Below are 23,060 nucleotides of genomic sequence, written 5' to 3' on the forward strand. Positions count from 1 at the left end.
GACTGTGGAGTGTTTAAGTTAAAATCATAGCTCAAAACAAAATGTTGTTAAAATCATAGTTTATCGTATCACATGATAATCTCTATAGATTATTATGATTACAAAATCAAATTATTTTGTATTTAAAACTTGAATATTGAAATTCTGCCATGAGGAAACATGCTTTATTCTTGCGCATAGCTAACACGTAAAGACGCGACAACACTGGTTGCCTAGGCCTCTCGACACTGCAAAAATGCAACACCTAGCAACTAGTGGAGGTGCATACCGGTTTGACAAATATTTGCACCTTGTCAAGAGCATTGGGCACAAGAGTGCTTGAAGCGTTCATACAAAGTCATTCGAGACGCATCGAGGACAAATACTCGAGGTTTGACCAACGACCACTGATTGCTAGTACTTGAGGTCTCCAATGACAGTTGATTCCTGGTATGTTTGGTAGACCAAATGCTTCAGATATGACACACATACTTCTATGTCTCCGAGCCAAATAATGACATCAACGTGCTGAACCACTCCAATATCTTGGCCAAGGGGCCCCTCTTTTGAAGAGAAACCATTGTTGTGCTGTTAGAAGTATGGGAAAGTTGGGATGAAAGAACACTCATATTTAGAATTTGTATATTCGTAGAACGATAGTTATTTACTAGTATCTTGTATATTTGCATTTAGTATCGTCTTCATGTCATTATCGTATTACAATTGATGATCAATTTTAAGAAGCTTTTTATTCGATCATAAACTCGAAACCAACAAAGCCTATTAATTGTTTTCTGGTTGAGCAGCCCTGGTTCATCCATGAAATAAGACATAAAGAATCACTAAGACCATAGGCACTAGTGGTCTAGTGGTAGAATAGTACTCACAAGTACTATGATGATTATTTGAAGTGGTTATTGGGTTAATCCTAATTTCTGATAATTATGCAGAAATCTAAAATCTATCTGAGTACTTTTTTATATCACTATACAGTATGTGCTTGCGTTATTGTTCCCCATTTTGATGTTACTACACAATCATTAGCTTTTTTGGAAAGTAGAATCAAAATCAAGCTAAATCCTTTTCTCACATGTCTCTTCCATTATTGACATTGTGCAATTATTGGCATAATAGTAACAATATTTCCGTAGGAAAGATATCATAAGAATAGCCATTGCCCACGTACGATTTGTCTAGATTATAATCTTTTAGATTTTAATTTTGTAGGATAGAATTTAAATTTTTTAAGATTTAATTATCAAAAAAAATAAAAATAAATATTTGAGTAACAAATAAAATATTAACTTATATATATTTATTTTAAAATAATATTGTAACGTAAGGGCATCCACAATGGGGCGGAGGATGCGACGCCCTAAGCCCCGCCCTATAGCTTTTACTTATATTTTATATTTAATTTATGTTTGCAAATATATCAAGCAAAATAAATTAAAAAAAGCAACACAGTTAAAGCAAATCCTACATTTACTTAAATAAAAAAAAAGTTACAAAATTAGAAATAAAAAAAAAGTGCACTACTAATAAAAAAGAGGCTAGTCTAAAGCATTCTCAACTTGCGGCGGAGGCCATCAATTATATCCTGGAGGTACGCGATTTGAGCCGGATTGTTCGTCTACATGAGGACGTTAGGTGTTGGTGTCGAAGGGCCGGTATTCACCGGGTTCTGTACCCGACCACCGTGCACCACCACCGAACATCGGACTATTCAGACTAGGGTAATCTCCGGAAGTCATTTTGTTTGAAATGTTGAAAATGGAGTGTGAAATGGAGTGAAATGAGTGAAAATGAAGTGGAAAATGAGATCTATATATAGTGTGTGAAAATTGAATAAAATTTAATAAAAAAAACGAAAACGTGTCGCAACGTCCGAGTCTCCCACAGTGGCGGACGATGCGAAGGACGACGCGCATCGTCCGTGGACGATGGAGAAGTCATCGTACGTGATGCCACAGTAGCGGACGATGCAACGTCGCTCCACTATGAATGCTCTAACAAACCATTACCAGTTTACAAAATCATTTATACTCCCGTGTTCTCTAAAATGAGGTAAAAGAAGAGAGATATAAAAACAAATATAGTATAAAGTTTCTAGTTTTAGAGGAAGGAGTACTTCTGCAATTTATGATTCATATCAGTTTCCCCCACTCAATAACTCAACTACTTCGACTTTCATCAGCTATTAGTAGTACAAGGAGTAATATACACTCCAAAAAGAAAAAGTAATCACTCTCCTCTCTCTCTATGGATCAACAAACCTGTTTTGTTTTGCTATTGCCACCCTTCATCTTCTTCACTATCTTCATCCTCAAACACTGTCAAAACCGAAACCAAAACCTACCACCATCTCCACCATCTCGCCCACTAACCGGCCATCTCCACCTCCTCAACATCAAGAAACCCTTCCACATCATTCTGGCCTCCCTCTCCTCCCACCTGGGCCCCATCTTCTCTCTCCGCCTCGGCTGCAAATCCTTCCTCATCATCTCCTCTCCCTCCGCCGTCGAAGACTGCTTCACCACCAACGACGTCGTCTTCGCCAACCGCCCCTCCTCCGTCGCCGCAGACCACCTCACCTACAACTACTCCGCCTACGCGTGGGCCCCCTACGGCCAGCTGTGGCGGGACCTCCGCCGCCTGACCGTGGTCGAGCAGTTCTCCTCGCGCAGCCTCCAAAGATCCGCCCATATTCGAGAAGAGGAGACGCTTCGGATTCTGCGGCGGCTGCGGAAGGAGAGTGGGACTGGGAGGAGATTTGACCTGAGCCACGTGATCTCCGCCTTGAGCTTCAACGTCAGGATGAGAGGTATCGCTGGGAAACTGTGTGTCGGGGAGGAGGAGATCGGGACGGAGGCGGGAAGGGAGATTCTGCAGTCGATGCGTGGGATGTTCTCACCTATCGTGTTGTTAGGTATTATGTTTTGAATTTTTGCATCCTAAATATTAGTAATATTTTAATTCGGATCATAATCGGTCCAAAACTGAACTGTTGTGTAACGGTCAATGTCTCTAGACACAATTTTGACCCAATTAATCATTTTCATTTTCCGTGTTGTTAGGTAAGTGCTACATAAGTCCAAAATTTAATTGACCGTGCCATAATATTTATTTTTCTGATTAGGTATGTGTGATTACTTTCCGATTTTGAGATGGATTGGATACAAAGGGCTGGAGAAGAAGGCAGTGTTGTTGCAGAGGAAGAGGGATGAGTTTTTGCAGGCCTTGGTCGATGAAATCAGACAAGACAAGGACAAGTACAAGGACGAGGACAACGATTTGAATTTGATTCAACGTCTACTGTCGGTGCCTCATCTCTACAACGATCAAGTCATAAAGAGTATTATACTGGTATGTATGTGTTCACTTTTAAGCTCACCTTTATTTACTCCTACTTACTTATCAATTTTATCAGGTACTGCTGACGGCCGGAACAGATACCTCTGGCTTGACAATGGAATGGGCCATGTCGAATCTGCTGACTCACCCCCGCGTCCTGCGAAAGCTACAACAAGAGATACACCAAAACATAGGCCATGATCACCTGATCAACGACGCCGATCTCCCCAAGCTCCCATACCTTCGTTGCGTTGTCAACGAGACTCTGAGGCTGCACCCTGTGGCTCCGCTGCTCATACCCCACTTCTCGTCAGACCGGTGCAGGGTCGGGGGGTATGACATCCCCCGGGGCACCATCCTGCTGGTGAATGCCTGGGCCCTGCACCGCGGCCCAGTCCAGTGGGATGAGCCGGACAAGTTTTATCCGGAGAGATTTGAGGGTTTGGAGGCGGAGAGGGAAGGGAGCCGGTTCTTGCCGTTTGGGATGGGGAGAAGAGCTTGCCCCGGGGCTGCCATGGCCATGAGGACGGTGTCGTTGGCGTTGGGTGCGCTTGTGCAGTGTTTCGACTGGGGAATTGGGGATGTTGAGGTTGATTTTGGGGTGGTTTCGGGTGTTACATTGCGTAAGGCAAAGCCTCTTGAGGCTATGTGTGTTGTGAGGAATGAAGCAGTGCATCTACTTTAGATCCATCATCACTTTGATTGAGGATGTGGAGTTGTTTACTCTTGTTTTGCTATGGCTTTGATTTGATTTGGTTTGGTTTGTGTTGTGCCTTGATAATAGGCTGGTTTTAATTCAAATTCAACTGCTATGTTATTATTATTATTTTTATATAATTTGAATCAGGGATGTCACATAATAGGCTATGTATAAATACCTGTCCGATCCTAAAAAGTTGAGGTGTAGAAGAACCATGCGCAGATATTAAAAGAGGTTTCTTCAGCCACCTCTTTCCAATATAAATTTCAGGTATCAACTGCACATCATTGTTCTTGAAAACAAAAAATATGTGACGACACAGAATCCCACACCTCTGATATAGCTTGCATTGACACTCGTACAAATCATCCTCAGCATTGTTCGTAACAGTCCAAGTCCTACTACATACCATATATTGCCAAGTAATAATGCCGCCTGTTGTTTTTCTACCAGATTTTCGAGGATCAAATCCAACCTCTTTAGCATAATCTTCATAGAAGAGATAGCAGCATCAAGTGACTTGAAACTTTTTCTAACAAAAGGCTTTAATTCTTCTTTGCACAGAGGTGTAACTTTAACTAAAACATAAATTCAACATTTTAGGAAACAACTTCAACATACCAGGTTACAAAAATCAACAACAAAGTACAGAAACTTCAATAAATTACATTATCAACACACAACATAAAACATACAAATTAAAACTAAGAAACGGAGAATAAGAACAAAAAACAGAGGAAACAACATATGAATAAAACTGATAGAATAATCATCAAACAAACTGAGACAAAAAACACTAAAACTAGTACTCCTAATCAATGAAAAAACAACATAAACTTGTATCGAAACATGAACATTAGAATAAAAAATTACAAAAATTATTAATGAAGGTATGAAACAACAGCTCGAATAAAAACAGAAACTTCAAATACAAAAATTGAGAAGATGCATATCGAATGATTCAAAACTAAAACATAAAAGCACAATTATTAACACATACCTACCATTACAGAACAAAGACAAGCAAAATAACTTCGAAAAGGAGACAATCGCGATAGGTTGATGAGATCGACAGAAATTGACAAGCAAAACAGCTTCAAAAACAAGAAAATCGCGTGAAGACTGAATTTGATGAGATTGCCAGATTTTGAACAGCGAGAATCAATTCCTCCAATATATAATCGCGTGATTTAGAAAATATAAATTTGGAAAGAAATCTCTGAGATTTGAAGATCGATTTGATGATACGAAGAAGAGAAGAGAAATTTTAGGGAGGAGAGATTTTAGGAATATAAATCTGATCGTGAATTAGAGAGTATTGGCATGCAAACAAATGGAATGGACTAAAATACCCTTTTCATATTATTTAAACTAATAAAAAGAAAAAAATATTTCAAATCTAGGCTAAATCAAGCCCTTGGATTAGAAGAATGGACTGGGTGTAACACCCCGACTTTTTACCCTAAGGCTTAGAACATCGATCTATATATATATATATAAGTTTCGCGTCCAAATTTTCTTATTATTACTTCTAGTTATGATGATGGAGTCCTAGAAGTAAGGAGAAAAGCTAAAAGTCAGTAAAAATACTTAGAAGGCAGGTATAACTTCATGAGAGAACTACACGTACGATAGGAGTAAACACCCAAACTTTGCGAAAATGAACGAAGTGGGTAGAAGTATTTTACAAGACAGTTAAAAGAATACTACACATGTGATGGAGTCCTAGAAGTAAAGGAAAAAGCTAAAAGTCAGTAAAAATACTTAGAAGGCAGGCAAACTTCTGGAGAGAACTGCATGTACGATAGGAGTAAACACCCAAAATTTGCGAAAATGAACGAAGTAAGTAGAAGTATTTTAAAACACATTTGAATGAAGCCTTGACATCGGATGGAGTACTAAAAGTTAGGGGAAAAGCTAAAAGTCAGTAAAAATACTTAGAAGGCAGGTAAAACTTTAGGAGAGAACTACAAGTACGATAGGAGTAAACACCCAAACATTGCGAAAATGAACGAAGTGGATAGAAGTATTTTAAAAGACATTTGAAAGAAGCCTTGACATCGGATGGAGTCTTAGAAGTTAGGGGAAAAGCTAAAAGTTAGTAAAAATACTTAGAAGGCAGGTATAACTTCATTAGAGAACTACACATACGATAGGAGTAAACACCCAAACTTTGCGAAAATGAACGAAGTGGGTAGAAGTATTTTACAAGACATTTAAAAGAATCCTACACATGTGATGGAGTCCTAGAAGTAAGGGGAAAAGCTAAAAGTCAGTAAAAATACTTAGAAGGCAGGTAAACTTTAGGAGAGAACTGCATGTACGATAGGAGTAAACACCCAAAATTTACAAAAATGAACGAAGTGGGTAGAAGTATTTTAAAAGACATTTGAATGAAGCCTTGACATCGGATGGAGTCCTAGAAGTAAGGGGAAAAGCTAAAAGTCAGTAAAAATACTTAGAAGGCAAGTAAAACTTTAGGAGAGAACTACAAGTACGATAGGAGTAAACACCCAAACTTTGCGAAAATGAACGAAGTGGGTAGAAGTATTTTAAAAGACATTTGAAAGAAGCCTTGACATCGGATGGAGTCCTACAAGTTAGGAGAAAAGCTAAAAGTCAGTAAAAATACTTAGAAGGCAGGTAAACTTCAGGAGAGAACTACACGTACGATAGGAGTGAACACCCAAACTTTGCGGAAATGAACGAAGTGGGTAGAAGTATTTTAAAAGACATTTGAAAGAAGCCTTGACATCGGATGGAGTCCTAGAAGTTAGGGGAAAAGGGAAAAGTCAGTAAAAATACTTAGAAGGCACGTAAACTTCAGGATAGAACTACACGTACGATAGGAGTAAACACCCAAACTTTGCGAAAATGAACGAAGTGGGTAGAAGTATTTTACAAGACATTTAAAAGAATCCTACACATGTGATGGAGTCCTAGAAGTAAGGGGAAAAGCTAAAAGTCAGTAAAAATACTTAGAAGACAGGTAAACTTTAGGAGAGAACTGCATGTACGATAGGAGTAAACACCCAAAATATGCGAAAATGAACGAAGTGGGTAGAAGTATTTTGAAAGACATTTGAATGAAGCCTTGACATCGGATGGAGTCCTAGAAGTTAGGGGAAAAGCTAAAAGTCAGTAAAAATACTTAGAAGGCAGGTAAAACTTTAGGAGAGAACTACAAGTACGACAGGAGTAAACACCCAAACTTTGCGAAAATGAACGAAGTGGGTAGAAGTATTTTAAAAGACATTTGAAAGAAGCCTTGACATCGGATGGAGTCCTACAAGTTAGGTGAAAAGCTAAAAGTCAATAAAATACTTAGAAGGCAGGTAAACTTCAGGAGAGAACTACACGTACGATAGGTGTGAACACCCAAACTTTGCGGAAATGAAGGAAGTGGGTAAAAGTATTTTAAAAGACATTTGAAAGAAGCCTTGACATCGGATGGAGTCCTAGAAGTTAGGGGAAAAGCGAAAAGCCAGTAAAAATACTTAGAAGGCACGTAAACTTCAGGATAAAACTACACGTACGATAGGAGTGAACACCCAAACTTTGCGGAAATGAACGAAGTGGGTAGAAGTATTTTAAAAGACATTTGAAAGAAGCCTTGACATCGGATGGAGTCTTAGAAGTTATGGGAAAAGCTAAAAGTTAGTAAAAATACTTAGAAGGCAGGTAAACTTCATGAGAGAACTACACATACGATAGGAGTAAACACCCAAACTTTGCGAAAATGAACGAAGTGGGTAGAACTATTTTACAAGACATTTGAATGAAGCCTTGACATCGGATGGAGTCCTAGAAGTTAGGGGAAAAGCTAAAAGTCAGTAAAAATACATAGAAGGCAGGTAAAACTTTAGGAGAGAACTACAAGTACGATAGGAGTAAACACCCAAACTTTGCGAAAATGAACGAAGTGGGTAGAAGTATTTTAAAAGACATTTGAAAGAAGCCTTGACATCGGATGGAGTCCTACAAGTTAGGTGAAAAGCTAAAAGTCAATAAAATACTTAGAAGGCAGGTAAACTTCAGGAGAGAACTACACGTACGATAGGAGTGAACACCCAAACTTTGCGGAAATGAACGAAGTGGGTAAAAGTATTTTAAAAGACATTTGAAAGAAGCCTTGACATCGGATGGAGTCCTAGAAGTTAGGTGAAAAGCGAAAAGTCAGTAAAAATACTTAAAAGGCACGTAAACTTCAGGAGAGAACTACACGTACGATAGGAGTAAACAACCAAACTTTGCGAAAATGAACGAAGTGGGTAGAAGTATTTTAAAAGACATTTGAAAGAAGCCTTGACATCGGATGGAGTACTAGAAGTTAGGGGAAAAGCTAAAAGTCAGTAAAAATACTTAGAAGGCAGGTAAAATTTCAGGAGAGAACTACACGTACGATAGGAGTAAACACCCAAACATTGCGAAAATGAATGAAGTGGGTAGAAGTATTTTAAAAGACATTTGAAAGAAGCCTTGACATCGGATGGAGTCCTAGATGTTAGGAGAAAAGGTAAAAGTCAGTAAAAATACTTAGAAGGTAGGTAAACTTCAGGAGAGAACTACACGTATGATAGGAGAGAACACCCAAACTTTGCGGAAATGAACGAAGTGGATAGAAGTATTTTAAAAGACAATTGAAAGAAGCCTTGAGATCGGATGGAGTCTTAGAAGTTAGGGGAAAAGCTAAAAGTCAGTAAAAATACTTAGAAGGCAGGTATAACTTCATGAGAGAACTACACATACGATAGGAGTAAAGACCCAAACTTTGCGAAAATGAACGAAGTGGGTAGAAGTATTTTACAAGACATTTAAAAGAATCCTACACATGTGATGGAGTCCTAGAAGTAAGGGGAAAAGCAAAAAGTCAGTAAAAATACTTAGAAGGCAGGTAAACTTTAGTAGAGAACTGCATGTACGATAGGAGTAAACACCTAAAATTTGCGAAAATGAATGAAGTGGGTAGAAGTATTTTAAAAGACAATTGAAAGAAGCCTTGACATCGGATGGAGTCTTAGAAGTTAGGGGAAAAGCTAAAAGTCAGTAAAAATACTTAGAAGGCAGGTAAAACTTTAGGAGAGAACTACAAGTACGATAGGAGTAAACACCCAAACTTTGCGAAAATGAACGAAGTGGGTAGAAGTATTTTAAAAGACATTTGAAAGAAGCCTTGACATCGGATGGAATCCTACAAGTTAGGTGAAAAGCTAAAAGTCAATAAAATACTTAGAAGGCAGGTAAACTTCAGAAGAGAACTACACGTACGATAGGAGTGAACACCCAAACTTTGCGGAAATGAACGAAGTGGGTAAAAGTATTTTAAAAGACATTTGAAAGAAGCCTTGACATCGGATGGAGTCCTAGAAGTTAGGGGAAAAGCGAAAAGTCAGTAAAAATACTTAGAAGGCACGTAAACTTCAGGATAGAACTACACGTACGATAGGAGTGAACACCCAAACTTTGCGGAAATGAACGAAGTGGGTAGAAGTATTTTAAAAGACATTTGAAAGAAGCCTTGACATCGGATGGACTCTCAGAAGTTATGGGAAAACCTAAAAGTTAGTAAAAATAGTTAGAAGGCAGGTAAACTTCATGAGAGAACTACACATACGATAGAAGTAAACACCCAAACTTTGCGAAAATGAACGAAGTGGGTAGAACTATTTTACAAGACATTTAAAAGAATCCTACACATGTGATGGAGTCCTAGAAGTAAGGGGAAAAGCTAAAAGTCAGTAAAAATACTTAGAAGGCAGGTAAACTTTAGGAGAGAACTGCATGTACGATAGGAGTAAACACCCAAAATTTGCGAAAATGAACGAAGTGGGTAGAAGTATTTTAAAAGACTTTTGAATGAAGCCTTGACATCGGATGGAGCCCTAGAAGTTAGGGGAAAAGCTAAAAGTCAGTAAAAATACTTAGAAGGCAGGTAAAACTTAGGAGAGAACTACAAGTACGATAGGAGTAAACACCCAAACTTTGCGAAAATGAATGAAGTGGGTAGAAGTATTTTAAAAGACATTTGAAAGAAGCCATGACATCGGATGGAGTCCTAGTTGTTAGGAGAAAAGCTAAAAGTCAGTTAAAATACTTAGAAGGTAGGTAAACTTCAGGAGAGAACTACACGTATGATAGGAAAGAACACCCACACTTTGCGGAAATGAACGAAGTGGGTAGAAGTATTTTAAAAGACAATTGAAAGAAGCCTTGACATCGGATGGAGTCTTAGAAGTTAGGGGAAAAGCTAAAAGTAGTAAAAATACTTAGAAGGCACGTAAACTTCAGGAGAGAACTACACGTACGATAGGAGTAAACACCCAAACTTTGCGAAAATGAACGAAGTGGGTAGAATTATTTTAAATGACATTTGAAAGAAGCCTTGACATCGGATGGAGTACTAGAAGTTAGGGGAAAAGCTAAAAGTCAGTAAAAATACTTAGAAGGCAGGTAAAACTTCAGGAGAGAACTACACGTACGATAGGAGTAAACACCCAAACATTGCGAAAATGAATGAAGTGGGTAGAAGTATTTTAAAAGACATTTGAAAGAAGCCTTGACATCGGATGGAGTCCTAGATGTTAGGAGAAAAGCTAAAAGTCAGTAAAAATACTTAGAAGGTAGGTAAACTTCAGGAGAGAACTACACGTATGATAGGAGAGAACACCCAAACTTTGCGGAAATGAACGAAGTGGGTAGAAGTATTTTAAAAGACTATTGAAAGAAGCCTTGACATCGGATGGAGTCTTAGAAGTTAGGGGAAAAGCTAAAAGCCAGTTAAAATACTTAGAAGGCAGGTATAACTTCATGAGAGAACTACACATACGATAGGAGTAAACACCCAAACTTTGCGAAAATGAACGAAGTGGGTAGAAGTATTTTACAAGAAATTTAAAAGAATCCTACACATGTGATGGAGTCCTAGAAGTATGGGGAAAAGCAAAAAGTCAGTAAAAATACTTAGAATACAGGTAAACTTTAGTAGAGAACTGCATGTACGATAGGACTAAACACCCAAAATTTGCGAAAATGAACGAAGTGGGTAGAAGTATTTTAAAAGACATTTGAATTAAGCCTTGACATTGGATGGAGTCCTAGAAGTTAGGGGAAAAGCTAAAAGTCAGTAAAAATACTTAGAAGGCAGGTAAAACTCTAGGAGAGAACTACAAGTACGATAGGAGTAAACACCCAAACTTTGCGAAAATGAACGAAGTGGGTAGAAGTATTTTAAAAGACATTTGAAAGAAGCCTTGACATCGGATGGAGTCCTACAAGTTAGGTGAAAAGCTAGAAGTCAGTAAAAATACTTAGAAGGCAGGTAAACTTCAGGAGAGAACTACACGTACGATAGGAGTGAACACCCAAACTTTGCGAAATGAACGAAGTGGGTAGAAGTATTTTAAAAGACATTTGAAAGAAGCCTTGACATCGGATGGAGGCCTACAAGTTAGGTGAAAAGCTAGAAGTCAGTAAAAATACTTAGAAGGCAGGTAAAACTTCAGGAGAGAACTACACGTACGATAGGAGTAAACACCCAAACATTGCGAAAATGAATGAAGTGGGTAGAAGTATTTTAAAAGACATTTGAAAGAAGCCATGACATCAGATGGAGTCCTAGATGTTAGGAGAAAAGCTAAAAGTCAGTAAAAATACTTAGAAGGTAGGTAAACTTCAGGAGAGAACTACACGTATGATAGGAGAGAACACCCAAACTTTGCGGAAATGAACGAAGTGGGTAGAAGTATTTTAAAAGACAATTGAAAGAAGCCTTGACATCGGATGGAGTCTTAGAAGTTAGCGGAAAAGCTAAATGTCAGTAAAAATACTTAGAAGGCAGGTAAAACTTTAGGAGAGAACTACAAGTACGATAGGAGTAAACACCCAAACTTTGCGAAAATGAACGAAGTGGGTAGAAGTATTTTAAAAGACATTTGAAAGAAGCCTTGACATCGGATGGAGGCCTACAAGTTAGGTGAAAAGCTAGAAGTCAGTAAAAATACTTAGAAGGCAGGTAAAACTTCAGGAGAGAACTACACGTACGATAGGAGTAAACACCCAAACATTGCGAAAATGAATGAAGTGGGTAGAAGTATTTTAAAAGACATTTGAAAGAAGCCATGACATCAGATGGAGTCCTAGATGTTAGGAGAAAAGCTAAAAGTCAGTAAAGATACTTAGAAGGCAGGTAAACTTCAGGATAAAACTACACGTACGATAGGAGTGAACACCCAAACATTGCGAAAATGAATGAAGTGGGTAGAAGTATTTTAAAAGACATTTGAAAGAAGCCATGACATCGGATGGAGTCCTAGTTGTTAGGAGAAAAGCTAAAAGTCAGTTAAAATACTTAGAAGATAGGTAAACTTCAGGAGAGAACTACACGTATGATAGGAGAGAACACCCAAACTTTGCGGAAATGAACGAAGTGGGTAGAAGTATTTTAAAAGACAATTGAAAGAAGCCTTGACATCGGATGGAGTCTTAGAAGTTAGGGGAAAAGCTAAAAGTCAGTAAAAATACTTAGAAGGCAGGTAAAACTTTAGGAGAGAACTACAAGTACGATAGGAGTAAACACCCAAACTTTGCGAAAACGAACGAAGTGGGTAGAAGTATTTTAAAAGACATTTGAAAGAAGCCTTGACATCGGATGGAATCCTACAAGTTAGGTGAAAAGCTAAAAGTCAATAAAATACTTAGAAGGCAGGTAAACTTCAGAAGAGAACTACACGTACGATAGGAGTGAACACCCAAACTTTGCGGAAATGAACGAAGTGGGTAAAAGTATTTTAAAAGACATTTGAAAGAAGCCTTGACATCGGATGGAGTCCTAGAAGTTAGGGGAAAAGCGAAAAGTCAGTAAAAATACTTAGAAGGCACGTAAACTTCAGGATAGAACTACACGTACGATAGGAGTGAACACCCAAACTTTGCGGAAATGAACGAAGTGGGTAGAAGTATTTTAAAAGACATTTGAAAGAAGCCTTGACATCGGATGGACTCTCAAAAGTTATGGAAAAAGCTAAAAGTTAGTAAAAATAGTTAGAAGGCAGGTAAACTTCATGAGAGAACTACACATACGATAGAAGTAAACACCCAAACTTTATGAAAATGAACGAAGTGGGTAGAACTATTTTACAAGACATTTAAAAGAATCCTACACATGTGATGGAGTCCTAGAAGTAAGGGGAAAAGCTAAAAGTCAGTAAAAATACTTAGAAGGCAGGTAAACTTTAGGAGAGAACTGCATGTATGATAGGAGTAAACACCCAAAATTTGCGAAAATGAACGAAGTGGGTAGAAGTATTTTAAAAGACTTTTGAATGAAGCCTTGACATCGGATGGAGTCCTAGAAGTTAGGGGAAAAGCTAAAAGTCAGTAAAAATACTTAGAAGGCAGGTAAAACTTTAGGAGAGAACTACAAGTACGATAGGAGTAAACACCCAAACTTTGCGAAAATGAATGAAGTGGGTAGAAGTATTTTAAAAGACATTTGAAAGAAGCCATGACATCGGATGGAGTCCTAGTTGTTAGGAGAAAAGCTAAAAGTCAGTTAAAATACTTAGAAGGTAGGTAAACTTCAGGAGAGAACTACACGTATGATAGGAGAGAACACCCAAACTTTGCGGAAATGAACGAAGTGGGTAGAAGTATTTTAAAAGACAATTGAAAGAAGCCTTGACATCGGATGGAGTCTTAGAAGTTAGGGGAAAAGCAAAAAGTCAGTAAAAATACTTAGAAGGCAGGTAAAACTTTAGGAGAGAACTACAAGTACGATAGGAGTAAACACCCAAACTTTGCGAAAATGAACGAAGTGGGTAGAAGTATTTTAAAAGACATTTGAAAGAAGCCTTGACATCGGATGGAATCCTACAAGTTAGGTGAAAAGCTAAAAGTCAATAAAATACTTAGAAGGCAGGTAAACTTCAGAAGAGAACTACACGTACGATAGGAGTGAACACCCAAACTTTGCGGAAATGAACGAAGTGGGTAAAAGTATTTTAAAAGACATTTGAAAGAAGCCTTGACATCGGATGGAGTCCTAGAAGTTAGGGGAAAAGCGAAAAGTCAGTAAAAATACTTAGAAGGCACGTAAACTTCAGGATAGAACTACACGTACGATAGGAGTGAACACCCAAACTTTGCGGAAATGAACGAAGTGGGTAGAAGTATTTTAAAAGACATTTGAAAGAAGCCTTGACATCGGATGGACTCTCAAAAGTTATGGGAAAAGCTAAAAGTTAGTAAAAATAGTTAGAAGGCAGGTAAACTTCATGAGAGAACTACACATACGATAGAAGTAAACACCCAAACTTTATGAAAATGAACGAAGTGGGTAGAACTATTTTACAAGACATTTAAAAGAATCCTACACATGTGATGGAGTCCTAGAAGTAAGGGGAAAAGCTAAAAGTCAGTAAAAATACTTAGAAGGCAGGTAAACTTTAGGAGAGAACTGCATGTACGATAGGAGTAAACACCCAAAATTTGCGAAAATGAACGAAGTGGGTAGAAGTATTTTAAAAGACTTTTGAATGAAGCCTTGACATCGGATGGAGTCCTAGAAGTTAGGGGAAAAGCTAAAAGTCAGTAAAAATACTTAGAAGGCAGGTAAAACTTTAGGAGAGAACTACAAGTACGATAGGAGTAAACACCCAAACTTTGCGAAAATGAATGAAGTGGGTAGAAGTATTTTAAAAGACATTTGAAAGAAGCCATGACATCGGATGGAGTCCTAGTTGTTAGGAGAAAAGCTAAAAGTCAGTTAAAATACTTAGAAGGTAGGTAAACTTCAGGAGAGAACTACACGTATGATAGGAGAGAACACCCAAACTTTGCGGAAATGAACGAAGTGGGTAGAAGTATTTTAAAAGACAATTGAAAGAAGCCTTGACATCGGATGGAGTCTTAGAAGTTAGGGGAAAAGCAAAAAGTCAGTAAAAATACTTAGAAGGCAGGTAAAACTTTAGGAGAGAACTACAAGTACGATAGGAGTAAACACCCAAACTTTGCGAAAATGAACGAAGTGGGTAGAAGTATTTTAAAAGACATTTGAAAGAAGCCTTGACATCGGATGGAATCCTATAAGTTAGGTGAAAAGCTAAAAGTCAATAAAATACTTAGAAGGCAGGTAAACTTCAGAAGAGAACTACACGTACGATAGGAGTGAACACCCAAACTTTGCGGAAATGAACGAAGTGGATAAAAGTATTTTAAAAGACATTTGAAAGAAGCCTTGACATCGGATGGAGTCCTAGAAGTTAGGGGAAAAGCGAAAAGTCAGTAAAAATACTTAGAAGGCACGTAAACTTCAGGATAGAACTACACGTACGATAGGAGTGAACACCCAAACTTTGCGGAAATGAACGAAGTGGGTAGAAGTATTTTAAAAGACATTTGAAAGAAGCCTTGACATCGGATGGACTCTCAGAAGTTATGGGAAAAGCTAAAAGTTAGTAAAAATAGTTAGAAGGCAGGTAAACTTCATGAGAGAACTACACATACGATAGAAGTAAACACCCAAACTTTGCGAAAATGAACGAAGTGGGTAGAACTATTTTACAAGACATTTAAAAGAATCCTACACATGTGATGGAGTCCTAGAAGTAAGGAGAAAAGCTAAAAGTCAGTAAAAATACTTAGAAGGCAGGTAAACTTTAGGAGAGAACTGCATGTACGATAGGAGTAAACACCCAAAATTTGCGAAAATGAACGAAGTGGGTAGAAGTATTTTAAAAGACTTTTGAATGAAGCCTTGACATAGGATGGAGTCCTAGAAGTTAGGGGAAAAGCTAAAAGTCAGTAAAAATACTTAGAAGGCAGGTAAAACTTTAGGAGAGAACTACAAGTACGATAGGAGTAAACACCCAAACTTTGCGAAAATGAACGAAGTGGGTAGAATTATTTTAAATGACATTTGAAAGAAGCCTTGACATCGGATGGAGTCCTAGAAGTTAGGGGAAAAGCGAAAAGTCAGTAAAAATACTTAGAAGGCACGTAAACTTCAGAAGAGAACTACACGTACGATAGGAGTAAACAACCAAACTTTGCGAAAATGAACGAAGTGGGTAGAAGTATTTTAAAAGACATTTGAAAGAAGCCTTGACATCGGATGGAATACTAGAAGTTAGGGGAAAAGCTAAAAGTCAGTAAAAATACTTAGAAGGCACGTAAACTTCAGGAGAGAACTACACGTACGATAGGAGTAAACAACCAAACTTTGCGAAAATGAACGAAGTGGGTAGAAGTATTTTAAAAGACATTTGAAAGAAGCCTTGACATCGGATGGAGTAATAGAAGTTAGGGGAAAAGCAAAAAGTCAGTAAAAATACTTAGAAGGCAGGTAAAACTTTAGGAGAGAACTACAAGTACGATAGGAGTAAACACCCAAACTTTGCGAAAATGAACGTAGTGGGTAGAATTATTTTAAATGACATTTGAAAGAAGCCTTGACATCGGATGGAGTCCTAGAAGTTAGGGGAAAACCGAAAAGTCAGTAAAAATACTTAGAAGGCACGTAAACTTCAGGAGAGAACTACACGTGCGATAGGAGTAAACAACCAAACTTTGCGAAAATGAACGAAGTGGGTAGAAGTATTTTAAAAGGCATTTGAAAGAAGCCTTGACATCGGATGGAGTACTAGAAGTTAGGGGAAAAGCTAAAAGTCAGTAAAAATACTTAGAAGGCAGGTAAAACTTCAGGAGAGAACTACACGTACGATAGGAGTAAACACCCAAACATTGCGAAAATGAATGAAGTGGGTAGAAGTATTTTAAAAGACATTTGAAAGAAGCCTTGACATCGGATGGAGTCCTAGATGTTAGGAGAAAAGCTAAAAGTCAGTAAAAATACTTAGAAGGTAGGTAAACTTCAGGAGAGAACTACACGTATGATAGGAGAGAACACCCAAACTTTGCGGAAATGAACGAAGTGGGTAGAAGTATTTTAAAAGACTATTGAAAGAAGCCTTGACATCGGATGGAGTCTTAGAAGTTAGGGGAAAAGCTAAAAGCCAGTAAAAATACTTAGAAGACAGGTATAACTTCATGAGAGAACTACACATACGATAGGAGTAAACACCCAAACTTTGCGAAAATGAACGAAGTGGGTAGAAGTATTTTACAAGAAATTTAAAAGAATCCTACACATGTGATGGAGTCCTAGAAGTAAGGGGAAAAGCAAAAAGTCAGTAAAAATACTTAGAATACAGGTAAACTTTAGTAGAGAACTGCATGTACGATAGGACTAAACACCCAAAATTTACGAAAATGAACGAAGTGGGTAGAAGTATTTTAAAAGACATTTGAATTAAGCCTTGACATTGGATGGAGTCCTAGAAGTTAGGGGAAAAGCTAAAAGTCAGTAAAATTACTTAGAAGGCAGGTAAAACTCTAGGAGAGAACTACAAGTACGATAGGAGTAAACACCCAAACTTTGCGAAAATGAACGAAGTGGGTAGAAGTATTTTAAAAGGCATTTGAAAGAAGCCTTGACATCGGATGGAGTCCTACAAGTTAGGTGAAAAGCTAGAAGTCAGTAAAAATACTTAGAAGGCAGGTAAACTTCAGGAGAGAACTACACGTGCGATAGGAGTAAACAACCAAACTTTGCGAAAATGAACGAAGTGGGTAGAAGTATTTTAAAAGACATTTGAAAGAAGCCTTGACATCGGATGGAGTACTAGAAGTTAGGGGAAAAGCTAAAATTCAGTAAAAATACTTAGAAGGCAGGTAAAACTTCAGGAGAGAACTACACGTACGATAGGAGTAAACACCCAAACATTGCGAAAATGAATGAAGTGGGTAGAAGTATTTTAAAAGACATTTGAAAGAAGCCATGACATCGGATGGAGTCCTAGTTGTTAGGAGAAAAGCTAAAAGTCAGTTAAAATACTTAGAAGGTAGGTAAACTTCAGGAGAGAACTACACGTATGATAGGAGAGAACACCCAAACTTTGCGGAAATGAACGAAGTGGGTAGAAGTATTTTAAAAGACAATTGAAAGAAGCCTTGACATCGGATGGAGTCTTAGAAGTTAGGGGAAAAGCTAAAAGTCAGTAAAAATACTTAGAAGGCAGGTAAAACTTTAGGAGAGAACTACAAGTACGATAGGAGTAAACACCCAAACTTTGCGAAAACGAACGAAGTGGGTAGAAGTATTTTAAAAGACATTTGAAAGAAGCCTTGACATCGGATGGAATCCTACAAGTTAGGTGAAAAGCTAAAAGTCAATAAAATACTTAGAAGGCAGGTAAACTTCAGAAGAGAACTACACGTACGATAAGAGTGAACACCCAAACTTTGCGGAAATGAACGAAGTGGATAAAAGTATTTTAAAAGACATTTGAAAGAAGCCTTGACATCGGATGGAGTCCTAGAAGTTAGGGGAAAAGCGAAAAGTCAGTAAAAATACTTAGAAGGCACGTAAACTTCAGGATAGAACTACACGTACGATAGGAGTGAACACCCAAACTTTGCGGAAATGAACGAAGTGGGTAGAAGTATTTTAAAAGACATTTGAAAGAAGCCTTGACATCGGATGGACTCTCAGAAGTTATGGGAAAAGCTAAAAGTTAGTAAAAATAGTTAGAAGGCAGGTAAACTTCATGAGAGAACTACACATACGATAGAAGTAAACACCCAAACTTTGCGAAAATGAACGAAGTGGGTAGAACTATTTTACAAGACATTTAAAAGAATCCTACACATGTGATGGAGTCCTAGAAGTAAGGAGAAAAGCTAAAAGTCAGTAAAAATACTTAGAAGGCAGGTAAACTTTAGGAGAGAACTGCATGTACGATAGGAGTAAACACCCAAAATTTGCGAAAATGAACGAAGTGGGTAGAAGTATTTTAAAAGACTTTTGAATGAAGCCTTGACATAGGATGGAGTCCTAGAAGTTAGGGGAAAAGCTAAAAGTCAGTAAAAATACTTAGAAGGCAGGTAAAACTTTAGGAGAGAACTACAAGTACGATAGGAGTAAACACCCAAACTTTGCGAAAATGAACGAAGTGGGTAGAATTATTTTAAATGACATTTGAAAGAAGCCTTGACATCGGATGGAGTCCTAGAAGTTAGGGGAAAAGCGAAAAGTCAGTAAAAATACTTAGAAGGCACGTAAACTTCAGAAGAGAACTACACGTACGATAGGAGTAAACAACCAAACTTTGCGAAAATGAACGAAGTGGGTAGAAGTATTTTAAAAGACATTTGAAAGAAGCCTTGACATCGGATGGAATACTAGAAGTTAGGGGAAAAGCTAAAAGTCAGTAAAAATACTTAGAAGGCACGTAAACTTCAGGAGAGAACTACACGTACGATAGGAGTAAACAACCAAACTTTGCGAAAATGAACGAAGTGGGTAGAAGTATTTTAAAAGACATTTGAAAGAAGCCTTGACATCGGATGGAGTAATAGAAGTTAGGGGAAAAGCTAAAAGTCAGTAAAAATACTTAGAAGGCACGTAAACTTCAGGAGAGAACTACACGTACGATAGGAGTAAACACCCAAACTTTGCGAAAATGAACGTAGTGGGTAGAATTATTTTAAATGACATTTGAAAGAAGCCTTGACATCGGATGGAGTCCTAGAAGTTAGGGGAAAACCGAAAAGTCAGTAAAAATACTTAGAAGGCACGTAAACTTCAGGAGAGAACTACACGTGCGATAGGAGTAAACAACCAAACTTTGCGAAAATGAACGAAGTGGGTAGAAGTATTTTAAAAGGCATTTGAAAGAAGCCTTGACATCGGATGGAGTACTAGAAGTTAGGGGAAAAGCTAAAAGTCAGTAAAAATACTTAGAAGGCAGGTAAAACTTCAGGAGAGAACTACACGTACGATAGGAGTAAACACCCAAACATTGCGAAAATGAATGAAGTGGGTAGAAGTATTTTAAAAGACATTTGAAAGAAGCCTTGACATCGGATGGAGTCCTAGATGTTAGGAGAAAAGCTAAAAGTCAGTAAAAATACTTAGAAGGTAGGTAAACTTCAGGAGAGAACTACACGTATGATAGGAGAGAACACCCAAACTTTGCGGAAATGAACGAAGTGGGTAGAAGTATTTTAAAAGACTATTGAAAGAAGCCTTGACATCGGATGGAGTCTTAGAAGTTAGGGGAAAAGCTAAAAGCCAGTAAAAATACTTAGAAGACAGGTATAACTTCATGAGAGAACTACACATACGATAGGAGTAAACACCCAAACTTTGCGAAAATGAACGAAGTGGGTAGAAGTATTTTACAAGAAATTTAAAAGAATCCTACACATGTGATGGAGTCCTAGAAGTAAGGGGAAAAGCAAAAAGTCAGTAAAAATACTTAGAATACAGGTAAACTTTAGTAGAGAACTGCATGTACGATAGGACTAAACACCCAAAATTTACGAAAATGAACGAAGTGGGTAGAAGTATTTTAAAAGACATTTGAATTAAGCCTTGACATTGGATGGAGTCCTAGAAGTTAGGGGAAAAGCTAAAAGTCAGTAAAATTACTTAGAAGGCAGGTAAAACTCTAGGAGAGAACTACAAGTACGATAGGAGTAAACACCCAAACTTTGCGAAAATGAACGAAGTGGGTAGAAGTATTTTAAAAGACATTTGAAAGAAGCCTTGACATCGGATGGAGTCCTACAAGTTAGGTGAAAAGCTAGAAGTCAGTAAAAATACTTAGAAGGCAGGTAAACTTCAGGAGAGAACTACACGTGCGATAGGAGTAAACAACCAAACTTTGCGAAAATGAACGAAGTGGGTAGAAGTATTTTAAAAGACATTTGAAAGAAGCCTTGACATCGGATGGAGTACTAGAAGTTAGGGGAAAAGCTAAAATTCAGTAAAAATACTTAGAAGGCAGGTAAAACTTCAGGAGAGAACTACACGTACGATAGGAGTAAACACCCAAACATTGCGAAAATGAATGAAGTGGGTAGAAGTATTTTAAAAGACATTTGAAAGAAGCCATGACATCGGATGGAGTCCTAGTTGTTAGGAGAAAAGCTAAAAGTCAGTTAAAATACTTAGAAGGTAGGTAAACTTCAGGAGAGAACTACACGTATGATAGGAGAGAACACCCAAACTTTGCGGAAATGAACGAAGTGGGTAGAAGTATTTTAAAAGACAATTGAAAGAAGCCTTGACATCGGATGGAGTCTTAGAAGTTAGGGGAAAAGCTAAAAGTCAGTAAAAATACTTAGAAGGCAGGTAAAACTTTAGGAGAGAACTACAAGTACGATAGGAGTAAACACCCAAACTTTGCGAAAACGAACGAAGTGGGTAGAAGTATTTTAAAAGACATTTGAAAGAAGCCTTGACATCGGATGGAATCCTACAAGTTAGGTGAAAAGCTAAAAGTCAATAAAATACTTAGAAGGCAGGTAAACTTCAGAAGAGAACTACACGTACGATAAGAGTGAACACCCAAACTTTGCGGAAATGAACGAAGTGGGTAAAAGTATTTTAAAAGACATTTGAAAGAAGCCTTGACATCGGATGGAGTCCTAGAAGTTAGGGGAAAAGCGAAAAGTCAGTAAAAATACTTAGAAGGCACGTAAACTTCAGGATAGAACTACACGTACGATAGGAGTGAACACCCAAACTTTGCGGAAATGAACGAAGTGGGTAGAAGTATTTTAAAAGACATTTGAAAGAAGCCTTGACATCGGATGGACTCTCAGAAGTTATGGGAAAAGCTAAAAGTTAGTAAAAATAGTTAGAAGGCAGGTAAACTTCATGAGAGAACTACACATACGATAGAAGTAAACACCCAAACTTTGCGAAAATGAACGAAGTGGGTAGAACTATTTTACAAGACATTTAAAAGAATCCTACACATGTGATGGAGTCCTAGAAGTAAGGGGAAAAGCTAAAAGTCAGTAAAAATACTTAGAAGGCAGGTAAACTTTAGGAGAGAACTGCATGTACGATAGGAGTAAACACCCAAAATTTGCGAAAATGAACGAAGTGGGTAGAAGTATTTTAAAAGACTTTTGAATGAAGCCTTGACATCGGATGGAGTCCTAGAAGTTAGGGGAAAAGCTAAAAGTCAGTAAAAATACTTAGAAGGCAGGTAAAACTTTAGGAGAGAACTACAAGTACGATAGGAGTAAACACCCAAACTTTGCGAAAATGAATGAAGTGGGTAGAAGTATTTTAAAAGACATTTGAAAGAAGCCATGACATCGGATGGAGTCCTAGTTGTTAGGAGAAAAGCTAAAAGTCAGTTAAAATACTTAGAAGGTAGGTAAACTTCAGGAGAGAACTACACGTATGATAGGAGAGAACACCCAAACTTTGCGGAAATGAACGAAGTGGGTAGAAGTATTTTAAAAGACAATTGAAAGAAGCCTTGACATCGGATGGAGTCTTAGAAGTTAGGGGAAAAGCAAAAAGTCAGTAAAAATACTTAGAAGGCAGGTAAAACTTTAGGAGAGAACTACAAGTACGATAGGAGTAAACACCCAAACTTTGCGAAAATGAACGAAGTGGGTAGAAGTATTTTAAAAGACATTTGAAAGAAGCCTTGACATCGGATGGAATCCTACAAGTTAGGTGAAAAGCTAAAAGTCAATAAAATACTTAGAAGGCAGGTAAACTTCAGAAGAGAACTACACGTACAATAGGAGTGAACACCCAAACTTTGCGGAAATGAACGAAGTGGATAAAAGTATTTTAAAAGACATTTGAAAGAAGCCTTGACATCGGATGGAGTCCTAGAAGTTAGGGGAAAAGCGAAAAGTCAGTAAAAATACTTAGAAGGCAGGTAAACTTCATGAGAGAACTACACATACGATAGAAGTAAACACCCAAACTTTGCGAAAATGAACGAAGTGGGTAGAACTATTTTACAAGACATTTAAAAGAATCCTACACATGTGATGGAGTCCTAGAAGTAAGGGGAAAAGCTAAAAGTCAGTAAAAATACTTAGAAGGCAGGTAAACTTTAGGAGAGAACTGCATGTACGATAGGAGTAAACACCCAAAATTTGCGAAAATGAACGAAGTGGGTAGAAGTATTTTAAAAGACATTTGAATTAA

At 37.7% G+C, this 23,060-nt stretch overlaps 1 protein-coding gene across 1 annotated transcript; it reads left to right on the plus strand.

Annotated features, from left to right (window-relative positions):
• Window positions 1-2,055: 2,055 nt before the first annotated feature.
• On the plus strand, window positions 2,056-4,193 carry LOC125220125 (cytochrome P450 81C13-like). The gene is made up of 3 exons (XM_048122263.2): window positions 2,056-2,908; window positions 3,119-3,345; window positions 3,410-4,193. Exons 1-3 carry the CDS (start codon window positions 2,242-2,244, stop codon window positions 4,016-4,018), a joined length of 1,503 nt encoding a protein of 500 aa, XP_047978220.1. The 5' UTR covers window positions 2,056-2,241; the 3' UTR covers window positions 4,019-4,193.
• The last annotated feature ends 18,867 nt before the right edge of the window (window positions 4,194-23,060 follow it).

This window comes from Salvia hispanica, chromosome 1, assembly GCF_029641045.1.
Source record: "Salvia hispanica isolate PSC_SH4W2 chromosome 1, Shi_PSC_v1, whole genome shotgun sequence".
Lineage (NCBI taxonomy): Eukaryota > Viridiplantae > Streptophyta > Magnoliopsida > Lamiales > Lamiaceae > Salvia > Salvia hispanica.

Bases quoted from the DNA above. Each gene is read 5' to 3' on its own strand.
- LOC125220125 (XM_048122263.2), top strand. From the start codon at position 2,242: ATGGATCAACAAACCTGTTTTGTTTTGCTATTGCCACCCTTCATCTTC. The intron at 2,909-3,118 runs GTATTATGTTTT...TTTTCTGATTAG, and splicing joins CTCACCTATCGTGTTGTTAG to GTATGTGTGATTACTTTCCG. The intron at 3,346-3,409 runs GTATGTATGTGT...CAATTTTATCAG, and splicing joins TCATAAAGAGTATTATACTG to GTACTGCTGACGGCCGGAAC.